At 45.8% G+C, this 12,636-nt stretch overlaps 1 protein-coding gene across 1 annotated transcript in view; it reads right to left on the reverse strand.

The window, feature by feature from the left end:
- Positions 1-12,636, reverse strand: part of LOC123363278 (ATP-dependent translocase ABCB1-like) — a 114,759-nt gene that overhangs the window by 62,386 nt on the left and 39,737 nt on the right. The window contains 3 exon segments of the mRNA XM_045004146.1: positions 1,400-1,500; positions 8,273-8,476; positions 11,502-11,585. Of these exon segments, the coding sequence (XP_044860081.1) occupies positions 1,400-1,500; positions 8,273-8,476; positions 11,502-11,585 (389 nt within the window).

A 12,636-nucleotide genomic window follows, 5' to 3' on the forward strand; every position in this document is an offset into this window, starting at 1 on the left:
GTCAAAACATTTTAACACTTGAATGCTAGTTTCCAGAATAAATGTTTATGGATGGCCAAAGCAATCTGACACAAAGCAAACTGATAATTTTGATAAGTCTCTTATGATCTTTGAATGCTTGAATTTTTGGAGAATTTGGATAAATGTAGTGGTCACCATAGAAAAGTCAATGTCAACAACACAGCATAACTGAAGCACTGCAGATATTGCCTATTCTGAGTACAAGAGGGGGAAAAGTAACAACTCAGAGCCCACTTTACACTGGTAACTTATAAATGGTGACAAATGTTGTTGTGTGGGATGGTAAAACTGGATCACCTTAATTATGTGCAGACTTTGCTGCAACAAAGAATCTGGTACTAGTTCTGACAAAATGGTTTTTCAACAGAAAATGCAATTTCTGCACATTTGAAATTTTCCATTGGGAAAAAAGTTAAAATATTTTATTCTGGGTTGGTTTGACCTGAATTGAAATATTTCTGCTTTGCATCCACAGCCATGTGACTCCGATAATGCATTATGCCACTCAATCAGAGGGGAGACCACACTGCATCATGGGAGATGTAGTCTAACCTGGGAGCCCGGCCCATAAGAGAGGCAATGTTCCAAAACAGGGAAGTGCAGTTTGATGTTGAACTAGATGGAAACAAAAACTTTCAGATCAGTTAAACAAAAGAAAAATTAAATATTTCAATTATTTGGGAATATAAAAATATTTTGTTTGGAGGAAAAATATGCAAAAATGGAATTATTTGCCATTTCTACATTGAAATTTTTCTAAAAAACTTTTCTTTCCATGAAATTTTTTTATGTATTTTCATATTTTGTCCCACTTCAGAGCAAAACAGAGGTTGAAATATTAGAATTTCCCACAGGATAGAAATTCAGATTTTCACTCATCTCTAGTGCTCATATATTTTTAAAATCTTTTTCCAAAATAGTTTCTCCATAAATCATAATATTGTGATACAATGACCTGCCAGGACTAGAGAGAAGTGTTAAAGTTGAGAATCCCATTTCTCCAATGAAATATAGATTTTTTTTTCCTCATACAGATGATGGTTTATAGAATATTCAATCATAAAACTGTCATTGGCAGAGGACTATCATTTTCAATCCCTGCTTTTACTTATAACATATTTAAGGGGAAAGAAACAAAATGGATGGTAGATCATTTCATTTATACCGGGTCATTACATTCTCTCTCTCACACAAATATTACATCACACATAATAATATCTAAGAATGTATTTTAAAGAAACCGAGTAAATACATTTTACCCTGCCAAAATCTTTTCAAATCATTTATGTGTTTAATATTTTCAGTCTGCAAATTAATGTAATACGAATAAATCTTGTTGTTTTAAATTAAGAAAATATGTATTCATACCATACCATACCTGTATGGACCATTCAAACTTGCATTATATCTCTCATAGAATGCATCTTCACTAGTTAATGAAGCCACAGTTCTTATATTCTCAACCGCTTCCACTGAAATCTAAATCAGGAGACAAGACAGATATGAAATATTCTCTTATGTATGATTCTACTCCTACCACTATGTAGTTAGCACATCTCTAGCACTTTTCATCTTTCGCTCTAAAAGTGCTTTTCTTTTTTAAAAATGAGATTAAGTATCATTCTCAGGGAAACTGAGGCACGACAATTAAATTATTTGCCTAAGGTCACATAGTGGTCTTTCTACTAAGCCAAATTAAAACAAAAGTTTACATTTCATTTTCAGATTTCTGCTCAGGGTGGGCGTAGAACTTCAAAGCTGCTAGAATCTGTGAACTTAATTTTTTCCCCTGGAGGCTTTGGGGAACCCCATACTCAAATGACCCCATCTTTGGATCACTCACCCTACCCTACGCTTTCATGGCACATAGCAAATTTCAAGACAATCTGTGTAAACCGACAGATTTTAGCATGCTTAGTAGTCATCCTTTAAACAGGAAGGGCTTCCCCACCTTAGCCAGAGCAGAGCTGGTGCTCAGTTATAATGCTGTATACAATTAGAAGGCCAATGGAGCAGAGGTGCTCCACACATCCATCAGCATCATAATAGTCTCAGAGAGCTGTGAAGTGGCCCATTCATCTCAATGGGATGTTCTCAGCCGAAAGTGAACACCCAGCCTGAATTCAGTCAGAATCTAGCTCTGAGGAGGGTGACCAGATAGCAAGTGTGAAAAATCAGGACAGGGGTGGGGAGTAATAGGCTCCTATATAAGACAAAGCCCCGAATATCAGGACAGTCTCTATAAAATTGAGACACCTGGTCACCTAGCTCTGAGACATATGAACTGCTCCATTCATGCCAGTGGGTTTTCCCATTCCCCCTCCCTAGGACTGTAGAGTTTCTGACATGCCCATTCTCAGCTCCTCACCCCTCTCTCAGCAGTGCTCTGAGCATGCCTGTTCTAAGCTTCCCACTCAGAGGACCCGCACTTCCCTGATCCAAGCTCACATGGGGAGAGGCAGAGAGAGGGGGCCAGACTCCCTTAGAGGGACAAAGCATCCCAGATTCCAGTTCATGTGAGGAGGTAGGGAGAGGGGCTTAGATGTCCCCAGAAAGCAATGCCTACTGCAGACCCTGGCTCACATGAGAGGGGACATGGAAGGCAGATAGATCCCCGCAGCTGGGCAAGGCAGCTTCAGAGCCTGGCAAACAGAGGGGGACTTAGGTGCAGGGCTCAGTCACCCCCAGAGAGGCAAGCGCCCCCCCCAAAAAAATTCCACCTCACATGCAGGGGGTGGGGAGAGGGGCTAAGACTCCCCTAGAGAGCTAGGGGGTCCCCCAGATTCAAGCACACACACAAAAAGGCCAGAAGGGGAGAATGTGGAGCTGCCCCTATTCCCCCCAGACCCTCTGCAACAAACCCCCATGTCTGCTTCCCAGTATCCATTCCCCAAACCCAACCTCCTCTACCACCCGTCCCCATTTATCTCCCTCCCCATAATCCCCCCTCTCCTCCGTGCAGCCCCAAACCCCTCTCACCCTATTCCCCTAACTCCTCCATCCTCTAAAATGCTCCTCTCTTGCCAGCAAGCATTTGCACGCCTATTTATTTTAAACAAAAATACTTTGATGATATTACACCCCCCCTCCCAAAAAAAGCCTGATAGTAACAGATTTTAGCAACATGCCAGCCAAGCTTTCACAGGTTTTCAGCAAAGGGGGGCCTTGAACTGTCACTAGCTGGGTGAATTCAGTAACAAACACTGTGCATCTCTTCAGTCTATCCAGCTGCTTTGACCCCAAATTTGGATCACTACATGTATCTTGCACCCCCATAAGGTTCACCAATTTATAGTGGTGCACCTCAGGAGATGGCAGGATAGGGTTAGTGACCCAAACTTGACATCTGTTGAGCCAGACGTTCTGGAGATATAAGCCCTAAAACCAGCCATTTTAAAAACAGGTTTCTAGGTGGTGGGTGTTTAAAAACAAACAACAACAACTTAGAGCTAGAACTGTAGAGCTAGGTAGATACTAGGACTGGAAGATGAATCACAGACCACTGGATGGCTGTGAACTCACCCTTCAATTAACACTACTAAAAATAAGTTAATTACAACCCCTCACCTAAGACAAAAGGAATTTTGAACTGAGTGGCTGGAAATTGCTACAATGTGAGAGTCATAGGTGGTATTTTCATTTTGGGAGAAATCAAAGCATTTGGGTGGAAAATTGGATGTGTAAACTTTCTTGGAATGAGGGTTGCCAAACCTCCAGGATTGTCCTGGAGTTTCAAGGAATTAAAGTATCAGAGGAGTAGCCGTGTTAGTCTGTATCCACAAAGCCACCAGACGACTCCTTGTTTTTCAGGAATTAAAAATTAATCTTTAAAGATTGTGTCATGTGATGAAACCTCCAGAAATAGGTTTAACCAAAAATGGCAACCCTGCTGTGCCCTCTCTGCCAATAAACAAGCCATCCTGCACCTCAACCTTCCTGCACCCCAACCCCCAGCTTGGTCTTGGCATCCTAACCCCCTGCATCCCACAGCTGTCTTTGGACCCCAACCCCTCATGCACCCCAACTTTCCTGCAGCCCCAGCCCTTCCAGTGTACCCCAACCTTCCTATACCCCAGCTCTACCAGTGCACCTGACCCGTTGCACATCTCAGCTCTGTCAGTGCACCCCAACACTACAGGAAAGCTAATGGATGCACATTTATGGGGAAATTGGAGGGTTCATGGCTGACCAGAAACCATTACAAGCTCTGACACCTCACTGTTCTTGGAGATGGGGTACATCTATCGGAAAGGGGTCAGAGGATTTTTCTCTCAAACATAAAATTGTCAGTGTTTTGGAACACAAACCCTAACTGGGATTTCTCCAACCAGCCTGCTACAAACTCCACCCTCTAGCCATTCTGAAACACGACCAGGAACACTATGCCACTGGAACGCAGCTGTCCTTCACCCCAGGCACTGCATGGGAGTCAGATCAGAGGAGGGAGGAAGTGACAGCAATAGAAAAGTTTTCACAGGGAGTGAAAACTTCAGGGAGACGTGTTCCCTGCTTGCAGTAGCGAGGCCTCAGTATGGTAGTGGGGACGGGGGAATGCAGTGAATGGGTCAGAGGCAGTGGTGAGCTCCAGCCAGTTCGCAGCGGTTCGCGCGAACCGGTTGTTAAATTTAGAAGCCTTTTTAGAACCGGTTGTTCCAGGACAACCGATTCTAAAAAGCTTTTAAATTTTACAAAGGCTCCGGCACCTGTCTGCCCGGCCCCGGCCCCAGCTCACCTCCCCCTCTCCCCTGAACGCTCCGCCCTCCTTCTCCTCCCCTTCCCCTGCTTCCCTCCAATCAAATGTTTGCGGGAAGCCTGAAAAAAGGAGCAGGCAGGTAAGCCGGGCGTGTGGGGGAGGGGGCGGGATGGCTCCTCCTGGCCCTGGCCGGGCGCCCCAGCCCGGTCGCAGCCAAGCACCCCCGGCTCGGGCTGGTCCCGCCTGTGCGGCTCGGACCCGGCCCAGCTCGGGCCCCGCGGCTGCGGCTCTGGCGCCGGCCCGGCCCGGGGAGTCGGGGCCCGCGGCTGCGGCTGCGGCGCCGGCCCCGGTGTCGGCCCGGCCCAGGGAGTCGGGCCCCGCGGCTGCGGCTGCGGTGCCGGCCCCGGTGTCGGCCCGGCCTGGGGAGTCGGGCCCCGTGGCTGCGGCTCCGGCGCCGGTCCCGGTGTCGGCCCGGCCCAGGGAGTCGGGCCCCACGGCTCCGGTCCCGGTTCCAGCCCAGCCCGGGGAGTCGGGCCCCATGGCTGCGGCTCCGGTCCCGGTGCTGGCCCGGCCCGGGGAGTCGGGCCCCGCGGCTCCGGCTCCGGCCCCGGTGCCGGCCCGGCCCGGGGAGTCGGGCCGCGTGGGTACGACTGCGGCTCCGGCCCGGTGCAGCCCCGGCACGGCCCGTCGGCTCCCACGGGTGCGACTGCGGCTCCGGCCCCGGTGCCAGCCCGGCCGGGCAGAGCAGCCCCGGCTCCGGCCCCGGGCAGTGTGGTAAGGGGGCAGGGGGCAGGGAGGGGGTGTTCGGTGGGTTGTGGAGGGGTGGCTAGGGGTTAGGGCGGTCAGAGGGCAGGGAACAGGTGATTGAATGGGTGCAAGGATCCTGGGGGGCAATCAGGAAGGGGCAGGGGTTAGATGAGGTGGTGGGGGCACTCAGGGGCAGAGTGAAGGGGTGGTTGGATGGGGCAAGGGTCCCAGGGGGCCATCAAGAATGAGAGGAGGGGTTGGATGGGGCTGCAAAGGGCAGTCAGGGGAGAGGGAAGGGGGTGGGTGGGTCAGGGGTCCAGGGGGGTGTGTCAAAAAACATGGGGGGTTGGATGGGGCACGACCCCCCGGAGGGGCACGACCCCCTCGTGAGGTGAGGAGGAGGGAACCGGTTGTTAATATTTTGGCAGCTCATCACTGGTCAGAGGTATGGCGGGGGAGGTTTGCTGAAGCAGGGCCCATGAGGCACAGCTGATGAATGTGTGTGTCAGGGGGTGCAGCTGGCTCAGCATGCTAATTGTAGAACACTGTATGTACAACTGCCTATATGGCCTAGGGTGACCAGATGTCCCGATTTTATAGGGACAGTCCCGATTTTGGGGTCTTTTTCTTATATAGGCTCCTATTACCCCCCACCTCCTGTCCCAATTTTTCATACTTGTTGTCTGGTCACCCTAATATGGCCCTTACTGCCTACCACCAGATCTTTTCCTGTTTAAAAAAAAACCTTGGAAATTCCATGGCAAAGAACGACTTTAAATGCAGAGTTAAGGTTGCTTGGGGGTATAGTACCCCTGCAGAATGCTGTGTGGAACAAAACTCAAACTACCGAAAACCAGGAGATGCACAAGTCAGGTTGTGCATGCAAGCTTACCTCTGCCCTCTTTCCACAGTGCCCAGTTAACACACATACCTTTGCTCTGCCAACCCCGCAGCTGCTGACATGTACAAGCTCTTCACCTCCTTTTACAGCCCATTCACTCTCACCCACGTGATTCCAGCTAACAATATTACAGGACAAGAGAAAAAAAAAAGGCTGCCCACCCCATGTTCCATCTGTTCCATAGACCGGGCAGTAGCCAATGGGAAGTATTTGCATATACTCCAGTTGCAATCAGGATGCTAGGTGTGCCTACACTAAATGGTGGAGACAATAATTGGGCCTGCTTGGTAAGTGTGTTGGTGATGTGAGGACGTGTGGATCACTTTGAGGTATGTGAGACAGCAGAGCAGAGCTTAGGACAGGAGGAACTCTGTGTCTGCCACCCTCCGATGTCTGAACAAAGGGAGGAGCTAGGTATGTACCTTCAGGATCCTGTGTGCATCAGTCCAGTGCAGAATTGCGTACCTTATATCATTAGCACGGCACAGGGGCTCTATTACAAAGGGTATTTTCAGTAGCGAGCTGCCACATGAACAAGCTAAGCATTTATTATCTATGCACACTCCAGGCAAAGTGAGTGTGCTCAGTGGCAGATGGAGATGTACTGAGAAGCGGAGGAAGTAGTTAGCTCTGCTTGGTGGGTGTGTTAGAGAGATCTGTGGATGTCTTGGAGATGTGTGACTGAGATATGAGGAGATCTATGTGTGTGTGTGTGGAAAGGCAGGAGGTGCATGTGTACCTTCAGGATAAAGTATGTCTCAGTACTACGTGGAATTGTGTAGGTTATGTCAGTAACAGGGCACAGGGCTTTAATTACAAAGGATATTGCCAGCTGTGAGGTGGAATTTGAAAGGATTCTAATGTTTTCAGGATGGCTAAGGGAAAGTGTAGGTTGAGATGGTATCCTGTATGTAACAGTAGCCCTACCCTTAAGCTGGGAGATGTGAGTCCCAGCTCGCATAGATGTACCCACTGTGCATAGCCAGGGTGGCACGAACAGTGGCTTGAGCTAGCCACATGAGTACAAACCCACCCAGACCCCCTGGGCACATACTACTTGTGAGGCTCACCCAAGCCACCATCCTGGCTACACTGTTCTTTTTAGTGCACTAGCTCAAGCAGAGCTAGCATGGGTATGTCTATGAGACCTGGGAATCACCTCCCAGCTGAGATGTACCATCAGGGCATGGGAGCTGTAAAAAGCTGTAAAGCAGTTCTCACATTGTACATGTCTGATATTCTTTTGGGGAGTGGGAAAGTGTGAGAGTGTACACCACGATCTGGAACCTTCTGAATTTCTATAGTGCTAAGGGCCACTGAGAGTACGTGCACCGTGAGGCATAGCTGAAAGAGGCTAGAGGGAAGCTAGCATGGTCAACCTTCCCCTAACCCTTCTTGTCCTTTCATAGTGTTACATGGAATCCTGTGGGTGACAGTGAATGGACTGGAAAAGAAAGTGAAGAGCTTGAACATTTCAGCAACTGTGGGGTTGGCAGAGTAAAGGTATGTCTGTTAACAGGGAGCATTGGGGAATTACTGAAAGAGGGAAGAGTTAAGGTTGCATGGGCAACTTTAACTCTGCAATTCCTGATGTTCAGAAGTTTGAGTTTTGCTCAAATCAAGGTTCTCCAAGGGGACAACACGCCACCAAACAACCTTAACTTTGTGTTAACATAATTGTTTTGCCATTGAATTTCTAGGCAATATGAGTTACTGTGATTTTAAAGCAATAAGAAAAGTCATCCTCAACCTTAACTAGAGTGGAAACAGCATCCCACTATAATAGAATGTCTCTCTTTATCACTGTTTTATTTAATATATTTTCAGAGTAATTTCTGTAGACAATCATCACTGACAATGTCCTTAAAACGATAACATTATACCCATTTAGTTTATATTGGAGATCTTACTCGTCCGGCCTCTTCCAAAGCTTTTTGATCTTTTGACGCACGACCAGCCACAGAGCTCAGTCGAATAGCACTTGCAGGAATAAGGAAAGGAATGCAGGCCAGGATAAGCAAAGTTAATCGCCAGTCATATACAAAAGCAATAATGATGGTGGTCAGAAGGGTACAGGCAGTCTTAGTCAACAAGCCAAGTCGGCTTCCAGTAGCCTATTAAAAGCAAAAGAGTCCAATGTTAGAGTTAATTTCTCACACACAAAATATAGATCAATTGTATGAAATCATTGTTCACTCAGGATCAAATATTCAGAGGGAGAACAATCATAAATGTGCATTTAAAATAGACAATTGTATATGCAAAAACCCATATGGACAATTACATATGCAAATACCCCTAGCTGTGGGTGAGGTTCAGGAAGCCTGATGAAAATGTGGCCACATGGGCTCAATTCAACAAAAAATATCAGGGCCCTCCTGTGCCACAACAAGGCACAGAAATCATGAAGAGCCAACAGCCTCTAATTTGGGGCATTTCAGTTATTGGGTGCCCAGCTTAAGGCATCTAGGGCCTGATTTTCATAGGTGCTGTACATCAGCTGAAGATAATGGAAGCTGCAGGTTCCTTTAATTAGGCACTTTGTTTTCAGCAGTGTTAGCAGCAGGAAATGAGCGTTCACACCAAAGAGCTCTTCTCTCCCTGAGGATCTGCATATCCATGCCATCAAGAAATTTAAAAGTGATGAATGGCACACGGGATCCGTGTAAACTGTGACAATACTCATGGCTCAGCTGAGCAAATAGTGGATTTTCCAGCTGGGGGCCAAACTGGAAAACCGGGGCTGAGGAGGGGGGGTTGATTTGATTAGATCTGAAACAAACATTTTTTTTTGTCAAATAAAAAATAATAATTTCAAATTGACAAAAACATTTGGGTTACTAAATACTCTTCTCCCCCCCCACACCCCCACACACAATTTTTTGTATTGATTTGGTCATTTTGCAGTGTTTTTCTCCTCTTTTTTATTTGGTCAAATTTGAAAATGAAATGCCGTTTCAAAACAAAAGTAGAAATGGCTTATTTTTAAATGGTTAAAATGAAATATTTAGACTTAAAACAAATCTCCCTCCCTATTTTATTTTGTCAAATTTTACCATATTTAGGGTCCCTAAAAATACATATTTCAGCAAAAATACCATTCACTAAAAACATGTTGGCCAGCTCTACTCATGCCTGCAGATAAAATGGAAAGTTTTGTGGAAACAATCCATCTTTCAAATATCGCACTGTGGACAAACCAAGAAAACCTTGGGTGGGAAGTATGATACTTTCTTTGCTAGCCAGAGGCTTTCCTGCTCTCAAGAGACTTTTGTGTTCAATAAAGTTATAAAACCAAACCAATGCCAAGATGAATTATTGCCATATACTCTAGGGGCTTACACATAAAGATCACTTTGAGACTTCAGCTAGCACAACATATGGCTGCCCACTTACTTAGCAGTAGCTGTGTTAGTTCCAGGCTATAGGAGAGAGAAGGTAGGTGAGGTAATATCTTTTATTGGACCAACTACTCTTGGTGAAGAAGACCTAAAGAAGAGCTCTGTGTGAGCTCGAAAGCTTCTCCCTCACCAACAGAAGTTGGTCTAATACAAGATATTACCTCACCCACCTTGTTTCTCACTCACTGATATTTATTTGTTCTCCAGAGCAGGGATTCTCACCCTTTTTCTTTCTGAGCCTCCCCTGTCCCCCAACATGCTGTAAAAACTTCAAGATATTACCTCACCCACCTTGTTTCTCACTCACTGATATTTATTTGTTCTCCAGAGCAGGGATTCTCACCCTTTTTCTTTCTGAGCCTCCCCTGTCCCCCAACATGCTGTAAAAACTTCATGGCCCATCTGTGCCACAATAACTGGTTTTCTGCACATAAAAGCCAGGGCCAGCATTACGGGGTAGCAAGCAGGGCAATTGCCTGGCACCCCATGTCACAGGGCCCCCCGTGAAGATACATTGTTCAGGCTTTGGCTTCATCCCCATGTGGTGGGGCTCAGGGCCCTGGGCATCAGCCCCATGAGGTGGGGCTTTGGCTTTCTGCCCTTGGCCCCAGCGAGTCTAATGCTGGCCCTGCTTGGCGGACCCCCTGAAACCTGCTCGCAGCCGGTTGAGAACCACTGCTCTGGAGAATGCAGTGTTCTCATGTTCATTTTGATCTATTAAGCTTTTTATAGTTTGGATCCCATGCACCTGTTTTACCTTGACAGCTGGGATGATGGACTTTATCCTTAAGAATTAAGTTGCAGTTTTTAAAGATTCAAGTATCTGTACATTCAGTCAAATCTTTGAGTGATTCCCACTCTGTGCTGGGCAGTAAAGAGGAGATGGGAGGGAGCATGAAATCTAGTGAGTCTGAGGATCTAGTGAGTCTAGTGAATCCAGGAGTTGAGGAAAGATTTAAAAAAAAATTTTTTTTTAGACAAGTGCCGTAGAACTTTAATTTTATTTTAAACTATTGAATAAATCAGGAAACTTATTACTCTTTGCTCATGAGTGAATTTATTTTAAAAAGTTTTTTTTCTTCAGAATTTTTCAGATGGGGTTGTGTGGTGGAAAGGAAAGGGGAGATGGGCAAAGTCTGAAGAATTTGCCACTTACCTGCAGGATTTTCAGTGGATCCTATCCTACCCCACTCCCCAAAGTCACACAGTCCCTCGTGCTTCTGCCATCACTGATACTATGCAATAATGACAACTCACTTCACCCCATAAAGCCCACATAAACAGGCTTCCTGTGTATGAAATGCAGTGGACAGAGCTGGGAAGAAGAAATCTACCCATGTCAACATAAGGCCAGGCCATTGGCTGCAATGCAATTCTCCCACACTACAGCCCCCCCAAGCAACCGAAGTGGGGCTTTAGGGCCACTTGATAAACTGCATGATGGAGCAAAGTCTTCAGTATAACTGGTGTAGAAGTGCTTACACTGGCCCTTGGACATGGCTTACTTAGCCACTTACAGTAAGGAAATGGAAGGTGTACAAACATCTGCCGAACCTTTATAATCATCATAAATTGGGAGTAATGAAACTATTTCCAAGACGTTGACAGTGTGCTATTTAAATGTGTCAGCCAGTCTCGAGTAGATTTACCAACTTGTTTTCCAAAATAACTTCATCGCCCCTTGCCAGCACTGCAATTCATAGTTGTAAGCAAAACGTAAAAACAAAAACAAACATACCCCTCTGACTTGTGAAGCATCTGTAGCTAGTCTGGTTAACAAAACCCCTATGGCATTTTTAGGATTGTCGTACCAGCCAATCTCCTGCAAGGGAATACATGGTTCCGTTATTTTTGCTTTTGCAAATGAAATGTTCTTACCATAACTCAGACTGGTCAGGGTCATTAGTACAATGTGTGGACATTTAAAGCTTGACTAGCACGTGTGCATGGGGGAGAGAGAGAACCAACATAAGCACTAAGATACTCACTCTTCTTCTGTGATGAGCAACATTTGTCAGATAAACTGAAAACGATCTTAAAACTTTTCTTACCCTCAGAAGATTAAACTGTTAACAATCCAGGTGCTAACAACTGCAAAGATTTTAGAATTTAGAGTAAAATATGTGTCATGCACCATACTGACAGTTTTCGAGTGGTAGCCATGTCAGTCTGTATCAGCAAAAAGAACAAGGAATACTTGTGGCACACGTACTCCTCGTTCCTTTGGCACCATAATGAGAGTGCCTTCCACTCCCATACCAACATCGGATAGTCACAGGGCTCATCTCCTACACGTTTTATATTACACTGACTTCTGTAGAGCTTTTTCTGATTGATATGGGTGCATGTGGGAGGAGAATCAGCTTTATTATCCTTAAAGGTAGTGGAAAAGAAGAGGTTTGTTTGTTTATCGTAATTTTCCCTCTCCTCCCCTATCCCCTTAGAATGCTCCTATGCATATGCAGAACCCTGTGATACCAAGCACTACCAATGGGTTTGCAGGGTACCTAATTGTTCACCCACAGAGAATCATCTGCAAGGAACAAAAATAAGTGTATCCAGGGATCCATCAGGAGGGAGTATCTAAGGACAGTCATGTTGCAATAGTATTATTGTAAATCATTCCTGATCCAGCTGGTCATCTTGACTAGAAAAAACACTCTAGTGAACAAAGATAATGCTTTGAGAACCTACACCTGTTATGATATGCTCTGTTTGCTATGGAGTTTGATGCAAACAGACCTAAACCTATTTATCTAAACATTTATATCATGACCATCAGGGTCAGATAGAGATTTAACTTCTGTTTTGTTAATCTTTGCAAATATACCAATGCACTCAGATAGATGCATGTTTTATACACTCTTCAGTAT

This window comes from Mauremys mutica, chromosome 2, assembly GCF_020497125.1.
Source record: "Mauremys mutica isolate MM-2020 ecotype Southern chromosome 2, ASM2049712v1, whole genome shotgun sequence".
NCBI classification, from domain to species: domain Eukaryota; kingdom Metazoa; phylum Chordata; order Testudines; family Geoemydidae; genus Mauremys; species Mauremys mutica.